This window comes from Ips typographus, linkage group LG9 (assembly GCF_016097725.1).
Source record: "Ips typographus isolate SLU linkage group LG9, UJ_Ityp_2.0, whole genome shotgun sequence".
In the NCBI taxonomy this organism is placed as follows: Eukaryota; Metazoa; Arthropoda; class Insecta; order Coleoptera; family Curculionidae; genus Ips; species Ips typographus.
This window is the reverse complement of record NC_138430.1, coordinates 1,313,419-1,335,097: the sequence shown is the minus strand read 5'-3', so window position 1 is coordinate 1,335,097 and position 21,679 is coordinate 1,313,419. Positions and strand designations below refer to the sequence as shown.

The following is a 21,679-nucleotide window of genomic DNA, read 5'->3' as shown; positions in this document are numbered from 1 at the left end:
TCAAGACGGTTAATTCGAGTGGTTCAACCTCCCAGAACTCCCAAAAACAACCGAGTTACAGGGTGTTCAAATTTCAAGTTACAACTTCAACAGATTTGAAAATTTGTTGCGTCCAACCAGTTTTTGCTAAATTACTCAATAACGGTGAGAGTTACAATAAATTTGAAGGAAAGCAAAAATCTCATCCTTGTAAGCTTAATTTTTTTTTTTAATTTTTTTTTTATTTAATTTTACTGCTCAAATTGGAATTATTATTTAAAACACCAAAATAAAATAAGGCTTTTTAATTCTTCTAGAATCTAGATAATATACATAGATAAAGCAATCGATTCAAAATTAATTAAAAAGTAAATAAGTCTTATTAAAGACACTAATTACCTAGTCAATATTAAACAAAAAACACACAAAGTATATTACAATTACAAAAAGCGTTTCTTGTATACAAAAAAAAAACAAAAATACACATAAATATACAAATTATAAAAAAAATTAAAATTTAATTAAAAAAAAATAAAATAAAAAATATAGTAATATATATATTTTAAATTTTAATTTTTTTTATTATTATTTTTTTATTTTTTTTTATAATTATTTTTTTTTTTTAATTTAATTATTAAATTTGAGCAAATTTTGGATTTTCTCAAAAACTTACAAAACTAGCCTTAAAATGGTTACAACTAGACCTACAACGCAATCACTACCATATATTAAACATTACAGAAGACAATAATTTATAATCAATAATTATATTAATGTGGACGCAATTAAAATTAAATTAAAAAAAATTTAAATTTATTAATTTAATTTTTTTTTTTTTAATTAACCTAACGGTTAATTTATCACAGTAAATAACGTTATATTTCAGACCTACGTAAGTTTCAGGCTTTTCTAGAAAAAAAAAACTATTCATTTTAGCAAAAGAAACAGAAAAACCGCGTAACTGAGAGAGAAACATTGACAATTGCATGCGTGAAACAAAGACAGAAAACCTAACAAAACGTTTAGCAGGCTAACATTTTTCAACACAACTTTTCTTTCTTTCTTTCCTTTTTTTTTTTCTTTTTTTTTTTTTTTCTTTCTTTCTTCTTTCTTTTTTTTTTCTTTTAACAACTTTCTGTTCGTTTCAGTTTCATTTCGAGGTTATGTTGAGGTTTTTATTATTGTTCTGCCTTAAATGTTGCCAAATGAGGCAAAAAAAACCACTTTTTTAAGGTAATCCAGGTCCCTCACAGTTATTCTGTCCTATTTCCCAAACGGTTTTACCAATTTACTTCAAATTTGGGTTTCAGGGTTAGAATTGCAAGTCAAAGAAACCTAGCCACCTCCGCCCCCCTCCGGAGGCGGCAAAGGGGCGTCAAAATTGCAATTTTTAATTTTTTCAATTTTTTATACTTGCAAAGTGGGATCGGTAGTTTTAGGAACCTCCAGAAATTTTTTCAAATTTTTTCAGCTTTAAATGCCGCGAAAAGGGGCGGAAAACCACTTTTTAAGGGTAATCCAGGTTTCTCACAGTTATTCTGTCCTATTTCCCAAACGGTTTTACCAATTTACTTCAAATTTGGGTTTCAGGGTTAGAATTGCAAGTCAAAGAAACCTAGCCACCTCCGCCCCCCTCCGGGGGCGGCAAAGGGGCGGCAAAATTGCAATTTTTAATTTTTTCAATTTTTTATACTTGCAAAGTGGGATCGGTAGTTTTAGGAACCTCCAGAAATTTTTTCAAATTTTTCCAACTTTAAATGCCGCCAAAAGGGGCGGAAAACCACTTTTTAAAGGTCATCCAGGTCCTTTCTCTCTCTGTTTCTACTAGTTTCCTGTATTTGTGGAATAATCAATGTTTCTCTCTCCGTTACACGGTTATATCTTTTTTTAAATTTAATTACATTAAATTTTAGAGTAAAACACGCAGTTTGATGTAGCTTTCCCTGAGAAAGTGAATGTTTCAAGGTAATCCAGAAGTGTTTGAGCTAAATTGTCAGTATTATTTCGATTTACATGTGAATGGTTGCCGCAGTGTATCTGGCTTCTCCACGTGGCCATCTCCATTGACTTGGGCGATACTGGAAAAAATAAAATTGGAATTAACACAGCCACTGTTGGCATATTGACACATACATATTTACGTTACTTTTTGTATTTTAACTCTTCAAGGAGGCTTTTAAAGATGAAAACTTCTTATTACAATCTTGTAGAGCATGAAATTTGCTACAACTTTCTTTATTACACACTTTTCGATAGGGTCTCAAATAACGGAGCTACGCTCACTTCAAAAATCAAACTTTAGTTGAAAAATAGCACTTTGGTGCGTTCTGTTACTTTTTGTATTTTAACTCTTTAAGGAGGCCTTTAAAGATAAAACTCCTTATTAAAATCTTGTAGAGCATGAAATTTGCTACAACTTTCTTCATTACACACTTTTTGATAGTGTCTCAAATAACGGAGCTACGCTCCTTAGTAAGGCGGATGGTCGGAAAAGGCTCCGTCTCGCGCCACTCGATGTAGTCGTCCCGAATACTGCAACCCGCACGGTATTTACCCATTTGCCCAAACACTCCTGTTCCCTGGTGTATTTTGGACTATTTAATGGTGTGTTAGACGGTAAGTAACCAATTCATTTGCCTACTCTCTCTTGTTGCTTAACTTAGTCAAAAACAAACTCCAGAGTTAACCACTTTTTTTGCAAAGAACTCGAGCTGTGTGAGAGGTGCGTGAAATCTGACTGCGGATTTGGGATCAGCGACCCCAAATTAGTCGAAAACGAGTGGTCACTCAAGCGGTCCAAGTCAAAAAATAACAAAATTACAGTTTGTGCGACGTTGCCAAGTGATAAAATCTAACTTTTTTGCTATTTAAGCTAGAGCGTTTGTCTCAACGTCATGTTATGCTAAAATTTCCTGGAAAACACGCTAGTGCAGTCGGTTTGACGATATCTCCAAAACTGACAGAGTTAACCACGTTTTTGCAAAAAAAACTCGAGCTGTGTGAGAGGTGTGTGAATCTGACTGCGGATTTGGGATCAGCGACCCCAAATTAGTCGAAAACGAGTGGTCACTCAAGGGGTCCCAGTCAAAAAATAACAAAATTACAATTGGTGCGACGTTGCCAAGCGAGAAACCTAACTTTTTTGCTATTTAAGCTAGAGCGTTCGTCTCAACGTCATTTTATGCTAAAATTTCCTGGAAAACACGCTGGTGCAGTCGGTTTGACGATATCTCCAAAACTGACAGAGTTAACCACGTTTTTGCAAAAAAAACTCGAGCTGTGTGAGAGGTGTGTGAATCTGACTACGGATTTGGGATCAGCGACCCCAAATTAGTCGAAAACGAGTGGTCACTCAAGGGGTCCAAGTCAAAAAATAACAAAATTACAGTTTGTGCGACGTTGCCAAGTGATAAAATCTTACTTTTTTGCTATTTAAGCTAGAGCGTTTGTCTCAACGTCATTTTATGCTAAAATTTTCTGGAAAACACGCTAGTGCAGTCGGTTTGACGATATCTCCAAAACTGACAGAGTTAACCACGTTTTTGCAAAAAACTCGAGCTGTGTGAGAGGTGCGTGAAATCTGACTGCGGATTTGGGATCAGCGACCCCAAATTAGTCGAAAACGAGTGGTCACTCAAGGGGTCCAAGTCAAAAAATAACAAAAGTACAATTAGTGCGACGTTGCCAAGTGATAAAATCTAACTTTTTTGCTATTTAAGCTAGAGCGTTCGTCTCAACGTCATTTTATGCTAAAATTTCCTGGAAAACACGCTAGTGGAGGAGGAAGAAGGATCTACAAGACAGAGAGTTACCGAGTTAGGCGAGCAATTTGGCCTGAGCATTAACACCACAAAAAGGAACATACTACTGAGCATAACACCACAAGAGGAATTAAATAACATCAACCTTACAGTCAACGGTGAGGCAGTTGAAAGAGTCTTCTTCTTAGTGGTGTTCTCAGGTCTGAGAAATCGTGATCTCATGGAATGAGGTCTATCCACCAGGAGCTCTGCCTCTCGGTCGTTTACCTGCCCTGTACTATCAAATTTCTCTAGGTTGTCCCCCCTGGGCTTGTAGTGCGTCCAAAGTACTGTAGGATGCTTTCGATAGCGACTGAACAGCGGCAGCATATGGTCCATCTGGTGGAACCACGAAATGTGGATACAACGAAGAATGCTTGGACGAAACACATCTCATCTATGTTTGCCCACTTTTTGTAATTGCCAAGTGGGATCGGTAGTTTCAGGAAGCTCCACAAGGTTGTTCTGCATTACATGTTGCCAAATGAGGCAAAAAAAACACTTTTTTAAGGGTAATCCAGGTCCCTCACAGTTATTCTGTCCTATTTCCCAAACGGTTTTACCAATTTACTTCAAATTTGGGTTTCAGGGTTACAATTGCAAGTCAAAGAAACCTAGCCACCTCCGCCCACCTCCGGGGGCGGCAAAGGGGCGGCAAAATTGCAATTTTTAATTTTTTCAATTTTTTATACTTGCAAAGTGGGATCGGTTGTTTCAAGAACCTCCATAAATTTTTTCAAATTTTTCCTGCCTTAAATGCCGCCACACGGTGCAAAAAACCAATGCACCCGATCCTGCTTCATCACCACTTCCGCGCATTCCCTCAACCCCAGAGATGACCCCACGATTCAGCTGAGTTAATCAGCAGAGACCTACCTGTGGGCTGCCCTGGAGGCTTATAATCTTTCGACTCAAAGCGTTTTAAGTTTGGCAGCTCGGTAGCTTGTTAGGCTACCTGCTCAGGGTGTTTGCACTGCAGAGCGCAAGCGGAAATCTGTAAATTGTATAGAAACAAAGCAAAACGACCAAGATCCTTAACCTATCAAGTTGATTGACACAGTCAGAGCCACCAAGACACCTTCCTCTATACAACCTCATTAGACCAGTTTAGCTTCCTAGTTTTCCAACCCCACACATACACAGTTACCTCTTTACAGTCATCCAAATAGATGATACTTCCAAGGCATTGTCATTCCTTGATACTATACAGTGTCTCAAACAGATTTTACAATTTTTTGTTAATTTTCTAGATTTGCCTAGTCCACCAGGTACGTACCCTAATCAATATCTGTCCACTGGTGGTGTGCGGGTTCTTGTACGCGTAGGCGGTCCAAAAACCAACTGCGACCACCATGACCATCAAGAAAACCACAGCCAGGTAACCGGAAATTCCCAATTCCTGTTGACGTTCGATGTACAACGTTGCCACCGTTTTACTGATCAGAGTTTGCGCCGTTTGGTTGTCAGTTTCGACGTCACTGGCTCTCATCAGGTCTTCGTACAGAGTGCAATAGGGCAGCGTGGTGATGTTGGATCGCTCGCAACCCTTGTCCATCCAAAACTTGCGATTTCTGTCCTGTCCGGTGGAGCACTGTTGTAGAGTGGGACACCATGTACACTAAAAAATATATTTTTTTTACTGTACATGATACTTTTATTTCATGATACTTTTTTTCTTTTTTTTTATACTTTTATTTCATTTTTATACTTTTATTATTTTTTTTTATATACTTTTTATTTCTTCGACACTAAAAAATATATTAAAAAATAAAAAAATATATATATAAAAAAAATATTAAAAACAAAATACATCGAAATATATTTTTTTAGTGTACATGATACTTTTATTTCATGATATTTTTTTTTCTTTTTTTTTATACTTTTATTTCATTTTTATACTTTTAATTTTTTTTATTTATTTTATTAATTTTTATTTATATATATTTCTTTTTTTTAATACTTTTTATTTCTTCGACACTAAAAAATATATTTTTAGTTTACTACGATTGTCGTCTATTAACTTAAAATATGAAAATAATAAATGCACGTAGTAGTGCATCATGCTCCGTCTCGTGCCACGAAATGTAGTCGTTCCGGATTTTGCCGTTCCAGAACACTAAAGAAGCTCGAAAATGCTTCTAAAGCAGTAGAAAGTATTCCAAAACAATCTAGAAGCATCTAAAGGCTTTTAGAACAGTCTAAAAGCTTCCAAATATTCCTGATAAAGTCTAAACAGATTTCGAAAGCTTCCAAAACACTACCGAAACTCCAAAATGCTTCAAAAGCAGTCGAAAATCTTCCAAAACAATCTGGAAGCTTCTAGAACAGTCTAAAATGTCTCCGAAATGCCTCTAAAGCAGTCGAATCGCCTTTCGAAACAATCTAGAAGCTTCTAGAACAGTCTAATAGCTTGCAAAGCACTATAGAAACTCCGAAATGCTTCGAAAGCCTTCTGACGCTTTCAGAACAGTCTAGAAGCTTTGAGATGCTTTGGAAGTACTCCAAAATGATTTCAAAAGTTTCCAAAACACTCTAGAAACACCAAAATGCCTCTAAAGCAGTCGAATCGCCTTCCGAAAGCTTCCAAAACAATCTAGAAGCTTTTAGAACAGTCTAAAAGCTTACAAAGCACTGTAGACACTACAAAATGCTTCCAATGATTCAAAATGCTTTCAGAACAGTCTACAAGCTTCCAGATGTTCTGGAAGTACTTCAAAATGATGTTTGAAGTTCTCTGGAAGCTTCTAGACCAGTTGGAGAGCATTTGCATGTTTCTAAATTGTTTTGATAGCTTTTGGAAGGCTTTCGACTATTTCCAGAGCATTTGGAAGGTTTCTGAACAATTTAAAGAGCATATTGATGGTTGTAGACTGCTTTCTAGACATTTGGAAGCTTTGGAACTACTCTAGAAGCATACGAAAGCAATTAGACTGTTATGGAATTCGCTGAAAGCTTCTAGACTAGTTGGAGAGCATTTCCAAGTTCCTAAACTGTTTTAAAAGCTTTTGCAAGACTTTTGACTACTTTTGGAGCATTTGGAAGGTTTTTGAACAATTTAATGAGCATATTGATGGTTCTAGATTGCTTTCCAGGCATTTGGAAGCTTTTGAACTACTCTAGAAGCATACGGAAGCAATTTGACTGTTTTGGAATTCTCTGGAAGCTTCTAGACCAATTGAAGAGCATTTGCAAGTTTCTAATCACCCTGTATACTTACATTTAGATTTAGATTGTTGTCGATGCAAGTAGAGCAATTCAATAGATCTTGACAACTAGGAAGGGCATTCAAATGTATGACGGTCCAGTTTCTGATTTCTTCTTTGTTGAACGATACCCTGTGATACTCGTATATTGTCTTCCTTCTCACATCTGAAAAGTATGTATTTAAATTTAAAAAAAAATGTTTTTTTTTAAATCTATTTTTTAGTGTATAGTAAGTTCAAACTTAAAAAATGTATTTAAATTAAAAAAAAAAATGTATTTTTTTTATTTATTTTTTAGTGTATAGTAAGTTCAAACTTAAAAAATGTATTTAAATTTAAAAAAAAATTAAAATTAAAAAAAATGTATTTTTTTTTTAATTTTTTTTTAGTGTATAGTAAGTTCAAACTTAAAAAATGTATTTAAATTTAAAAAAAAATTAAAAATTAAAAAAAAATGTTTTTTCTTTTTAATTTATTTTTTAGTGTATAGTAAGTTCAAACAAAAAAAATTAAAAATTAAAAAAAAAGTAAATCAAATTAATTTATTTATTACTTTTATTTTATTTATTGATTTTTTTATTCTTAAGAGCACGTGACTTATTATTTTTAGCGTCGTCACGTGTCACGTGACCAAATTTACGGTCAAAATGTCGTTCCGAAGATCACGTGGCTAATTTGACTATTGAAAAACATTTCTAAAGGTCACTTGACTGTTTTTAATTATCAAATTCAGTTGCAAAGGTCACGTGACTGTGACAATGCAATTCTGAACTTGCAACACTGTAAAGGCTAGTTGACATCTGTCAAAACCCAGTCACGTGACATTCAAAATGTATCTGAAACTTTGAAAAATTGCCAAATTATACTTACAAATAAAGGTGCGATCCAAAATGTACGCATCTGACAGGCCAACTTTGACAGGATGGTACACTTCACTGATGTTCGCTATTGGTAACGGTACATTTTTGTACACAAAAACAATATCGCCATTTTTGTGTAGGGACGTTTGAAAGGTAAACTCGTGGGTGGGTTTATCCTGCAACGCTACTCTTTCCCACGTCACAGTAAACGTAGTTCCTAAAAAGAAGAAATTCAATCCTCCGTAACTCGGCAACATGGCAAAATTCAAGAAAATGTTAAAGAAGAAAATTTGTAGGAAATTTAATTTTCTACGAAAACCTAAGAGAGACATTTTGTCCTTGAAGGCCTCAGAAGGGAGATATTTGCTTAGGAATGTCAAGTGAGAGCAAAGTGTCTAAATGTCTACTTAAGGAAATTCAGTTCTCCATAACTTGGCAACATGGCAAAATTCAAGGAAATGTTAAAGAAGAAAATTTGTAGGAAATTTAATTTTCTACGAAAACCTACGAGAGACATTTTGTTCTTAAAGGCCTCTGAAGGGAGATATTTGCTTAGGAATGTTAAGTGAGCGCAAAGTGTCTGAATGTCTACTTAAGAAAATTCAGTCCTCCATAACTTGGCAACATGGCAAAATTCAAGAAAATGATAAAGAACAAAATTTGTAGGAAATTTAATTTTTGACAGCTGTGACAGGGTTGTCCAGTCAAAATGTAGTTTGACAGCTGTCACATATACTGCGTCAGTCCACTTACCATTATCCAGATATTTGACAAAGCTCTTGTTAGATATGCTCGTGTCAAAATTGGCCATAAGCGGTGCAATGTACTGGGTGGCGGCAAGCCACGAATGTACATAGTTTCCAGTGTACAAAAATCCACCCGTTGCTATGGTAACATTTTTTAGGTAACGTCCGTAAAAGGGAAATTCGAAGGACAGTTTTACGGTCTGCAAAAAACACAATAACTCCGTTACTTGATGAGTTACAGCAAAAGTGTAAATTAGCGAGTTGTAGGGAATTTCACGCTCTACAAGATTGCTTCTAAGCATTTTTGCCCTAAAGGGCCTTTTAAAGAAGCTACAGGCCAAAAAATGCGCGCAATGCACTCGGGTGCTTCAGTAACTCCTTGGTGAAGTTTCAACAGATCGTAGCTCCGTTATTTGTAAAGCGATCGCAAAAGTGTGAATAAAGAAAGTTGTAGAGAATTTCATTCCCAACAAGATTTAGGGAAGTTACAGGTCAAAAATTGCACTGGTCCGACAGTAGGAGAGAAGAAAACACTGATTAACCAGGAGGCTTCAGAAATCAAATTTTGACAGCGCTTTCCTTTCAGACTGTATCGAATTTTTAAGTCTTTTTTGAGGTTATCGGATAGGAAATTTAATGGGGATTTCAAAAATATGCTTAAAATTGTGATCCGGTCACTACAAATGGGTTTTACGGTCGATTTTGTCGCACACTGTACTTTCAACAGACATTTTTACAGTTTAAACTTTGACAGCACTCTACTCCCAGACAGTACCGTATTTTACTGTTTTTTTTTTAGGTTATCAGATAGGAAATTTAATGAGGATTTCAAAAATGTGCTTAAAATTGTGATCCGGTCACTACAAATGGGTTTTACGGTCGATTTTGTCGCACACTGTTTTTTCAACAGACATTTTTACAGTTTAAACTTTGACAGCACTCTACTCCCAGACAGTACCGTATTTTACTGTTTTTTTTAGGTTATCGGATAGGAAATTGAATGAGGATTTCAAAAATGTGTTTAAAATTGTGATCCGGTCACTACAAATGGGTTTTACGGTCGATTTTGTCGCACACTGTTTTTTCAACAGACATTTTTACAGTTTAAACTTTGACAGCACTCTACTCCCAGACAGTACCATATTTTACTGTTTTCGTTAGGTTATCAGAGAGGAAATTTAATGAGGATTTCAAAAATATGCTTAAAATTGTGATCCGGTCACTACAAATGGGTTTTACGGTCGATTTTGTCGCACACTGTACTTTCAACAGACATTTTTACAGTTTAAACTTTGACAGCACTCTACTCCCAGACAGTACCGTATTTTACTGTTTTTTTTTAGGTTATCAGATAGGAAATTTAATGAGGATTTCAAAAATGTGCTTAAAATTGTGATCCGGTCACTACAAATGGGTTTTACGGTCGATTTTGTCGCACACTGTACTTTCAACAGACATTTTTACAGTTTAAACTTTGACAGCACTCTACTCCCAGACACTACCATATTTTACTGTTTTTTTTAGGTTATCAGATAGGAAATTTGATGAGGATTTCAAAAATGTGCTTAAAATTGTGATCCGGTCACTACAAATGGGTTTTACGGTCGATTTTGTCGCACACTGTACTTTCAACAGACATTTTTACAGTTTAAACTTTGACAGCACTCTACTCCCAGACAGTACCGTATTTTACTGTTTTTTTTTAGGTTATCAGATAGGAAATTTAATGAGGATTTCAAAAATGTGCTTAAAATTGTGATCCGGTCACTACAAATGGGTTTTACGGTCGATTTTGTCGCACACTGTTTTTTCAACAGACATTTTTACAGTTTAAACTTTGACAGCACTCTACTCCCAGACAGTACCGTATTTTACTGTTTTTTTTTTTAGGTTATCAGATAGGAAATTTAATGAGGATTTCAAAAATGTGCTTAAAATTGTGATCCGGTCACTACAAGTGTGTTTTACGGTCGATTTTGTCGCACACTGTTTTTTCAACAGACATTTTTACAGTTTAAACTTTGACAGCACTCTACTCCCAGACACTACCATATTTTACTGTTTTTTTTAGGTTATCAGATAGGAAATTTGATGAGGATTTCAAAAATGTGCTTAAAATTGTGATCCGGTCACTACAAATGGGTTTTACGGTCGATTTTGTCGCACACTGTACTTTCAACAGACATTTTTACAGTTTAAACTTTGACAGCACTCTACTCCCAGACAGTACCGTATTTTACTGTTTTTTTTTAGGTTATCAGATAGGAAATTTAATGAGGATTTCAAAAATGTGCTTAAAATTGTGATCCGGTCACTACAAATGGGTTTTACGGTCGATTTTGTCGCACACTGTACTTTCAACAGACATTTTTACAGTTTAAACTTTGACAGCACTCTACTCCCAGACAGTACCGTATTTTACTGTTTTTTTTTTAGGTTATCAGATAGGAAATTTAATGAGGATTTCAAAAATGTGCTTAAAATTGTGATCCGGTCACTACAAATGGGTTTTACGGTCGATTTTGTCGCACACTGTTTTTTCAACAGACATTTTTACAGTTTAAACTTTGACAGCACTCTACTCCCAGACAGTACCGTATTTTACTGTTTTTTTTAGGTTATCGGATAGGAAATTGAATGAGGATTTCAAAAATGTGTTTAAAATTGTGATCCGGTCACTACAAATGGGTTTTACGGTCGATTTTGTCGCACACTGTTTTTTCAACAGACATTTTTACAGTTTAAACTTTGACAGCACTCTACTCCCAGACAGTACCATATTTTACTGTTTTCGTTAGGTTATCAGAGAGGAAATTTAATGAGGATTTCAAAAATATGCTTAAAATTGTGATCCGGTCACTACAAATGGGTTTTACGGTCGATTTTGTCGCACACTGTACTTTCAACAGACATTTTTACAGTTTAAACTTTGACAGCACTCTACTCCCAGACAGTACCATATTTTAATGTTTTTTTTAGGTTATCAGTTAGGAAATTTAATGAGGATTTCAAAAATATGCTTAAAATTGTGATCCGGTCACTACAAGTGGGTGTTACGGTCGATTTTGTCGCACACTGTTCTGTCAACAGACATTTTAACAGTTTATACTTTGACACCGTTTTACTTTTAGACTGTTCCAAATTTTTTAATGTTTTTTTTTTTAGGTTATTAGATAGGAAATTTAATGAGGAATTCAAAAATCGTTTTTTTTTTTCTCAAAAAATATACTTACAGCAGCACGTCGATGAGAGTTGGACAGCAACTCGTGAACAGTCACTTCGCCGGCATTATCCGTGTCAATCCATAGTGACTTTCCCGCCAAAACTGTATTGTCAATTGAACTGTTGTAAAATATGTGACTATCCTATAATATAATACAAAAATCCTAATACACTATTTGAATAATACAAATTAATTAATTTTAATAATTAAAGCTAATTTAAAATAAAAATAAAAAATAAATAATTAAAAAAAAAAATTAACAAATTAATTTATTAAATAACACTGTGTAAGTTGTCAGAAAGTGTTATTTTTATACTAAAAATCCTGTAAAAATCAACTTTTTTGCTAAAAACTCACTTTCCTGTTCTTGAAAAGCCTGACACTTAACGCCCTCTGGCGGCTATGTTTGAACCAGGAAAAATCTGAAAATTTTCTGAAATGTACCCCTGACTACCCTGTATACACCCCGACAAAAATCACCACTCTAACCTAAAAACTCGATTTTTGACAGCCTTTTGAAAATTGCGTTGCGCTGAGCAGTCAATTTGGTTGTTTAAGTGACAAAAAGTCACTTAACGCCCTCTGGCGGCCAAAATTGAACCAGAAAAAACCGAAAAAATTATATATACAATTTTCTTATAAAATAGATTTAGATTTTATTTTATTTATTTTTTTTTTATTTTTTTTAAATAGTGGCGTAGTTGGTTGGATGAATCTTTTACACTTTTTTTTTTTAATAATACTCACCTTCTTGACAGATGTGATGTTATTACTTATGAGATCTTTGGGACTGATTTCTTCACCAACTTCTTCTTCCAAGTCTTCCCGGTTCAGGGACGTATTTTGCGTTTTTTTACTAAATCCTGGTATTAATGAACTTAACAGCAGCGACCTGTCATTAAGGGCCCTTTTTGATTTATTCCCACTTAATAATGTTTTATTCCCAGTTTCCTAAAAATTAATTAAAAATAAATAATTTAAATTGGTGTGTTATAGAGGAAAAAAAACAAAGTTGTGGTATTCAAGACAACACTGGTTTTTGAACCATAACTTGTTTCAGAAGCCCTTAAGAGCCACATTGCTTTCCACAACTTTTGTAGGAATTTTGATTCTCTACAACTTGTCTTCTTTAGATTTTTGTCAAAAAATGTCATTTAACAAAATTACAGGGAGTTGAACTAGTCAACTAGACATTTTAGGGTTACAACTCTGGTTTTTAGACCATAACTAGTTTCAGAAGCCCTTAAGAGCCACATAGCCTTCCATAACTTTCGTAGGAATTTTAATTCTCTACAACTTGCCTTCTTTAGATTTTTCTCAAAAAATTTCTTATAACAAAGTTACAGGCAGTTAAACTAGTCAACTAGACATTTTGACGTCACTGAAAGCTTTTTGGTTGATAACTCCTTTCAGAACAGACTTTTTCGAAAATTTTACTCTTCCAATGTTGTAGAGGATTTCATTATCTACAATTTTTATTCTTTAAGTTTTTTACAAATTTTGACAGATAACAAAGTTATGATAATTTGAAGTTTCAGTTGAACGCTTTTCTTGATATTCTCTAAAACTTTTGTATTTATGTATTTTTTTTTGGTATTTGTGTGGATTTTTTTTTAACATTTTCAAAATAATGTTTAAAGTGATAAAAACGAATACTTACCGATGAAATTTGCGTATATTTATCATTATTTCCAATGGTTGTTGAGTATCCTACATCATTCACAGTCGAACTTACTTCTCTTCTCTGCTGTTTATGTATTCTCAATTTATCCAAAAATTCAATTTCTATCAGCTGGTTTTCCTTGAAATTTGGCTGATTTGTACTATATAAATATCTATCTAAAAAAAAAAATGTTTTTTTATTATTTTTTTTATGGCTGATTTTGATTTATTTTTTTTTATTTATTTTTTTATTTTTCGATTTTTTTTTTATTATTGATTTTTTTTATTTTATTTTTTTTTTATTTTTTGATTTTTTTTTTATTTTATTTTTTTTATGATTTTTTTTTAATTTACAATGATTGTATAGCTTTTAAACAAGTTTTGTAGTATAGCTTCATAGTGTCCAATTTGACAAATGTCAGGCATCTGATGACAGTTGTTTTCAGTCACGTGACAGCTGTCAGAACTGTCAAAATTAGCTTAAACTTTCCACGAAACTATAAATTGTCATAATAGTGTGTCTTTCTTTCTGAGTTGTAATTTAAGGTAATATTTACAACTCCATGGACGATTGATGGATGCAAGTCACTTGACTTGAAAACACGAAAATAGCGTATCATTTAGATAAATTTAGGCACCAGTTTGACAGGCATTTAACTGTTGACCTTTTCAGTCAAAATAACTCGCTTATCTGACACTTTGACTGCCGACAGTATAGAGAGTGATTTAAAGATAAATATACTGTGTACAATTCGGTAAAAAAAAACAACTCGATAACTGTCAAAAAAACCGAGTTACAGCCTGTCAAAATGCACGAAACACATGTTTGACAGTAATTTTACTCTTGACATTTAAAGTCAAAATAACTCGATTATTTGACAGTTTTACTACAAATACTATAGAAGGCGATTTAAAGAGCATTTCACGACCTACAGGATGGTAAAAAAATTAACTCGATAACTGTCAAAACAAACGAGTTACGGGCTGTCAAAATATCTGAAACATGCCAGGAATGTATTATCTAGCACATATTCGTGCTGAATGTGGAAAATCAACCAAAAAAAGCGACACTTTCTGCACTAATTTCAATTCTTTGTAAAAGAGGCACGATAAAGTGCAATTACTGTACGGTTAGATTGACTAGTACTTACCCAGATAATTGGCAGAAACAAATCCAATAATAACCACAAAAAGGCACACACACAAGCAACTGGTACCACTGGTACCACTCGCAGAGAACCGTACGTCCGCCATGTTTACGTTCGTCAATTGTTTCTTGGTTACTAGAAGGAACCTGAAAACCACTTCTTGAGACCAACCTGGTGACGTCATTCGATCGATACTCGGTGCCAAGTTGGCGCAGTACGCAAGCGGCAGTACCGTTTACAGTGTTGCCGGGTGTGCGGAAATATCCTCAGTTTCGGCGAAATCAAACTGACTGATGAAATCTCTCATTGACTTGGAAACTGTCAAATACCTATTCCATGAAGCTGTCAATCTACTAAACTTGTCTGAAAGCAACACAAAAAAAAAAAAAAAATAAAATAAAATAAAATAAAATAAATAAATAATAATAATATGTATTTATTTAGCATAATAGCTATCCAATAAACAACTTAAAAGTATACAATGCAAAAAAAAAATGACTTATACAAAACACAGATAGAAAAAATACATTTATAAGTAAAACCGTCACTAAACACTACACTGCTCTAAAATATGTGTTCTGATCATTATCTTAAAACTACACAATTGATCACAGTCCCTAATTTTTCGTGGCAACATGTTGAATTTATACAATCTCTTATACAACACAGAATTCAACATTTGACTAGAACGACATTTTTCCATCAGTACAAAATTTGAACAATTTCTTGTGCCATAATTATGTACATCTTTAAAAACCTTAATCCTATCACAAACATATGAGGGCAACAAATTATTTTTTATATTAAATACAAACACATACATACTAAAATCAATTTTTTGCTTTACAGACAAAAAGTTTAAAACATTGAGCATAGTTTCGATCGGAGTATAACGGTTACATTTCAGAATAGTTCTCATTGCTCGGTTTTGGATTTTCTGGATCTGGTCAATCTTAAAAGCTGGTAAGTTATACAGTATGGAGGAACAGAATTCGAGATGAGGAGCAGCTATCGTGTTATACAATAACAATTTTGTAGCGAGTGATAACTGATGTCCTATTCTTGCAATAAAACTTACCTTTTTTGCGAATTTTCGAGTAACATAATCGGCATGAGCGTAAAAGTTAAGGGGATCGGTAAAGACTTTACGTTTTTCGATCGCGATGCTTGGCCTACGTGTAGAAAAATATATAAAAAACAGTGTTCGTTCTTTGTTTCTGTCGATAAAACTACGGCAGTGTTAACACAGACATTACTGTTTAAGCGACGAGGCTCCTAGAGTGATATGGAACAAAGATGCAAGATTTCCGCTCCTTAATTCGAGCAATTTTTTAGTCCTATCTTTTAACCCAAATTATGACTTTAATTTTTAACTTATTTACGTGATTTTTTTTTTATTAAATAGCTAAAGGTTTGGGGAATGTGCGAAAGTTATTTTTGTCACCAAAAAAGTTTTGCAGGTAGGAAAAATAGTGACTTGAAAATTATGGTAATTTTATCATTTTGATAAAATGCTTCTAAATATTTTAATTTACGTACTATTAAAATTATATTGACTTTCGCACATTCTAGCAAGTGTCTTCTATGCCATTCATATGCCGTTTAAAAAACAGCAATACCTAGCCTAGTTTTTTTATTTGGGTTAAAAGATTGTCATAAAATGCATTGAATCTCCCATAAGAGGTTTTGCTTTACCGATGCCCTTAAACTGGTTGGTATGATCAATTTTTCTGTTGTCAATAACTATATTTAGATCCTCAAAATTTACGTTTTTTAGACGATGACTTTTGCCAAAAATGCAAAACTTTGATTTTTCAATATTTACACACAATTTATTATTGCAAAGCCATTTGAATAATTTGGCCAGATCATCATTCACAGTACGCTGCATAACACCCAGATCTCCCCCCGTCAAATATAACATGGTATCATCCGCAAACATTTCTATTTTACATCCACTTTCTGTACTAACAATGTCATTAACATATAATAAAAATAACAAGGGACCCAAAACTGTTCCCTGCGGAACTTCATTCAAAACATTTAATGCGTCAGATATGCTGTCCTTAAATTTAACCCTTTGCTGTCTATTAACTAAATAAAAGTTAAACCACCTCAAAACGTCACCCTTAATGCTCATGTTGTCAAGTTTAGGCAACAATATTTCCCTATTAACGGTCTCGAAAGCCCTCCCAAAGTCTAGAAATACAGCCATAACAAAATTACCCTTATCTATCTCTCTCTTAAAAATATCACACAAATAATAAAAAAAATTGAAAAATTAAAAAAATAAAATAAAATAAAAAATAAAATTAAACTACTGTATGAAACGGACCGACATCAAAAAATACAAACAAAATGGAAAAACAAAAAAGACAACTGGACAATAATTAATAAGTTATGCCTCACCCGACAGACCCGAACCTCATGATACCTGACGCCAAACACAAAAACTTTGACAGAACACTACCAAGACATACATTAATTCTAGATATAAGTATTGTATTATTGAAATTGTACATAAATATAGATAGCTTATAAATAGTGTATATTATTAATCTCTTCTTCTTCTTGTGGTTCCTATCCGTTACGAATGTTGGCAATCAGCATGGGGAGCCTAACCTTGTTTACCGCAATGCGGAAGAGTTCGGTTGATGTTTTTCCGGTCCACTTCCTGAGGTTATGCAGCCAAGATATTCTTCTCCTTCCTGGACCTCTTCTTCCATCGATTTTTCCCTGGATGATTGTCTGGAGTAAAGAGTACCTGGAGTCGTTTCTCATGATGTGGCCCAGATATTGCAGTTTTCGGATCTTGATGGTGTTCATAATTTCTTTTTGTTTATTCATCCTTCTTAGTACCTCTTCATTAGTGATAGGTTCGGTCCATGATATCCTCATCATTCTTCGATAGAGTCGCATTTCGAAGGCTTCTATTTTCTTGGATGTGCTTTCATTGAGTGTCCAAGATTCCGTCCCGTATAAGAGGATAGAAAAGATGTAACATCTGAGAAGTCTCATTTTTGTTTCCAGTGTAAGATAATGGCTTCTGAAGAGTTTGCTCATTTTGTTGTAGGCGGCTGTGGCTTTGGCGATTCGTGATTTGATTTCTTGAGTTGCGTCCCAGTTCTCGTTTATACGTGTTCCCAGGTACGTGATGTGTGGTACTCTCTCTATTGGTTGGTTGTTGATGGATAACTGGATGTTGTCGATCTTGTTTTTGCTAATGACCATAATTTTGGTCTTTTGCATGTTTATGTCCAAACCATATTCCTTACTAACTCTCTAAATTATAGCCTCTAAGTTCTGCCCATTGTAATAACAGCATTAATCTCTAAATGCTGTTATTACAATGGGCAGAAAGGCCACTAGGGCCGATAGCCTTTTCTTTTGGAGAATAAAGATTGTATACAGGGTAATTCAAATTCGACCCTCACCATTGGGATCTCGGAAACTATAAGAGATACGAGAAAGTTTAAATTGGGGCAAAGTTGCGCAATGTAAAGCTCAACCAAATGCAGTTTTAAAAATTTCCGAAGATATCCGAAAAAAACTGAAAATTTGATTTTGATGTATAATAATTTATGATTTGCTTCATAAATAACAAAATAATTCAATAAAAACTATTTTTACTTTAGTTATTGGCTTTGAGTTAATGGGCCGTTTTATAAAATGTCATTGTTTGACAGTACTTGTCAAACACGATAATTCGGACGATCATTAGAGCTTTTAGAGATTTTACCTTAGTTAGCTTTGAGTTAATGAGACGTTTTATGAAGATTACTTGGTAGTACTTGTCACACGCAATTGGCCTGAACATACTTAGTCACAAAGGTGTACATGTGACTTAAACCGGTTTATTCACTCGAACAGCTTAGGCCACTCGCTACGCTTGTGGACCTAGTTGTTCTTTTCGTGAATAAAAAATGGTTTAAGTCACTTGCTGTATAAATAACTATTAAATCACTCTGAAAGACATTCGCCTATTTACAGATGTAAACAAACAAACATCAATGTTACATCTGCGGGGCGCGGTGCAAATTTAATAGAACTGTAATTTTAGTTTTTTTTTTTAATATAAGAAGTCGAAATTTAATAAAATACTGTATAAGACAACGTGACTTAAACCGGTTTATTCACTCGAATAAATATGAATGAATAAAAAATGGTTTGTTTAAAATGGTTTGTTTTGTATATAAACTTGCACTTAACATTATACAAAATTGAAATTTGGCAAAAAATGAAGTTCTTAAAATGATGATCTTTCTCTTGGAAACATAAATAAGCCTTTTAAGTTAGAGATAATGCTAACAAATCTCTTTTTCTGATTAACCTAAATAGTTCAGCAATGCTTGTATAATAATAACATTTTCTGCGAAGGTTTCTTTTCTAGATACATTTTTAACTATGATTGACGCTCTAATGATTTTTTAAAACGGCCCATTAACTCAAAGCCAATAACTAAAGTAAAAAAAGTTTTTATTGAATTATTTTGTTATTTATGAAGCAAATCATAAGTTATTATACATCACTAAAATCAGAATAAAACGTACTATTTGGTGGGCTAAAAATCCAATATGGCGCCCATAAGAAAAAAGAAAGTTGATGATGACTGACAGAAAACGAAACGTCGTGGGGCAAATTTGTATCCATCGTCGAATAGCTAGGAAAAAGTGGCAATGAAAAGATGCTTTTAGTTTTGGGATATCTCTTCAAATAAGGTTAGAAATAAATAACAACAAAAAATCAAATTTTCAGTTTTTTTTCGGATATCTTCGGAAGTACTCGGAAAATCAAAAATTTTAAAACAGCATTTGGTTGAGCTTTAAATTGCGCAACTTTGCCCCAATTTAAACTTTCTCGTATCTCTTATAGTTTCTGAGATCCCAATGGTGAGGGTCGAATTTGAATTACCCTGTATAAACAAAAATAAAAAAAAATAAAAAAATAAATAAAATAAAATTTAAAAAAAATCAAAAAATAAATAATAAAATAAAATAGTAAATTATCATAATAGTCTTCTAAATTATCATAATAATAATAATAATACGTTTATTTAGCAAATTGCTATACGGAATACAGAGATAAGTAAATATGTAAATAAGCAAAAATGTAAAAAAGTACAGTGTAAAATCAATTAAAAGCTAAAACTAAACACTTAAATATCTAAAATTTAAACAAAGTCACGACCTAACAAAATACAAAACTCAACAAAACCAGACAAACTGCCCAAAATCTATCAATAATTGCTGTAAAAATATCACAAATTTAGTCCACCTTCAAAAAGTTTCGCATTAATATTTTAAAAGTGTCAAGTTTTTTAGTATTTTTGATATGAGTCGGTAGTCCATTAAAATCGTGCAAACCCTTAAACAATACTGTATTCAACATTTGACTGCTATTGCACTTTTCAAGTAGTATGAAATCATTACAGTGTCTAGTTTGATAATTTGACAGATGTGATATTTATTTACAGTCACGTCACAACTGTCAAAAGTGACTTTGCACAGCTACAAAGTTGTCAAATACCAAAATGGCGTGTTACTTTGGTAAATTGCATTAGACGCTGTATTTACAGCTCCCTGAATGTATGTTTGACAGTTGCAACGTGCGGTAACAGTTTACGACATTGTTTTAGTCACGTGACAGCTGACACAACTGTCAAAAATTGAAATCCGTTGTGACCACTCGTTTTCGACTAATTTTGGGTCGGGGAATTCAGTGGTGAGGTTAGTTTCACGATAACTGTCACTGGAAGGGGGAAAATCCAAGATGGCGGCCAAAATTAAAAAAATCGAGTTTATACTCGTTTTCGACTAATTTGGGGTCGGGGAACTCAGTGGTGAGGTTAGTTTCACGATAACTGTCACTGGAAGAGGGAAAATCCAAGATGGCGACCAAAATTTAAAAAATCGAGTTTATACTCGTTTTCGACTAATTTGGGGTCGGGGAACTCAGTGGTGAGGTTAGTTTCACGATAACTGTCACTGGAAGAGGGAAAATCCAAGATGGCGACCAAAATTTAAAAAATCGAGTTTATACTCGTTTTCGACTAATTTGGGGTCGGGGAACTCAGTGGTGAGGTTAGTTTCACGATAACTGTCACTGGAAGAGGGAAAATCCAAGATGGCGGCCAAAATTTAAAAAATCGAGTTTATACTCGTTTTCGACTAATTTGGGGTCGGGGAACTCAGTGGTGAGGTTAGTTTCACGATAACTGTCACTGGAAGAGGGAAAATCCAAGATGGCGGCCAAAATTTAAAAAATCGAGTTTATACTCGTTTTCGACTAATTTGGGGTCGGGGAACTCAGTGGTGAGGTTAGTTTCACGATAACTGTCACTGGAAGGGGGAATCCAAGATGGCGGCCAAAATTTAAAAAATCGAGTTTATACTCGTTTTCGACTAATTTGGGGTCGGGGAACTCAGTGGTGAGGTTAGTTTCACGATAACTGTCACTGGAAGAGGGAAAATCCAAGATGGCGGCCAAAATTTAAAAAATCGAGTTTATACTCGTTTTCGACTAATTTGGGGTCGGGGAACTCAGTGGTGAGGTTAGTTTCACGATAACTGTCACTGGAAGAGGGAAAATCCAAGATGGCGGCCAAAATTTAAAAAATCGAGTTTATACTCGTTTTCGACTAATTTGGGGTCGGGGAACTCAGTGGTGAGGTTAGTTTCACGATAACTGTCACTGGAAGAGAGAAAATCCAAGATGGCGGCCAAAATTTAAAAAATCGAGTTTATACTCGTTTTCGACTAATTTGGGGTCGGGGAAGTCAGTGGTGAGGTTAGTTTCACGATAACTGTCACTGAAAGGAGCAAAATGCCGGTTTTAAAATTATATTTTATATCAAACACAACTTTGTAAAACTGCTTTTAAGCTTGCGAACAATATTATTTTCATTGACAATAATTAAGAACGAAAGTGGGTGAAAATGATTAAACTGACCTTAATTTAAGCCAAAATCTAGGGCAATCCGTGTAACCAAATCACACCGTTAAAATGGTAATAATAATTAATTTAACAAAATATAATTTAATTTATTTTTAACTATTTTT

At 34.0% G+C, this 21,679-nt stretch overlaps 1 protein-coding gene across 2 annotated transcripts; it reads right to left on the bottom strand.

The window, feature by feature from the left end:
* Positions 1 to 269: 269 nt before the first annotated feature.
* On the bottom strand, positions 270 to 14,805 carry l(1)G0289 (plexin domain containing lethal (1) G0289). Of its 2 annotated transcripts, none has more exons than XM_081986322.1 (9): positions 14,625 to 14,805; positions 13,472 to 13,646; positions 12,559 to 12,762; positions 11,822 to 11,953; positions 8,596 to 8,788; positions 7,853 to 8,059; positions 6,997 to 7,148; positions 5,056 to 5,397; positions 270 to 2,057 (listed from the first exon to the last, which is right to left on the bottom strand). In XM_081986322.1, the coding sequence occupies exons 5-9, from the start codon at positions 8,651 to 8,653 to the stop codon at positions 1,989 to 1,991; spliced, it is 828 nt and encodes a 275-aa protein (XP_081842448.1). In that variant the 5' UTR covers positions 8,654 to 8,788; positions 11,822 to 11,953; positions 12,559 to 12,762; positions 13,472 to 13,646; positions 14,625 to 14,805; the 3' UTR covers positions 270 to 1,988. The 2 variants fall into 2 exon arrangements, with proteins under 2 accessions (XP_081842448.1, XP_081842447.1); XM_081986321.1 differs by having other exon boundaries at positions 13,472 to 13,650; positions 14,625 to 14,782.
* Positions 14,806 to 21,679: the final 6,874 nt, after the last annotated feature.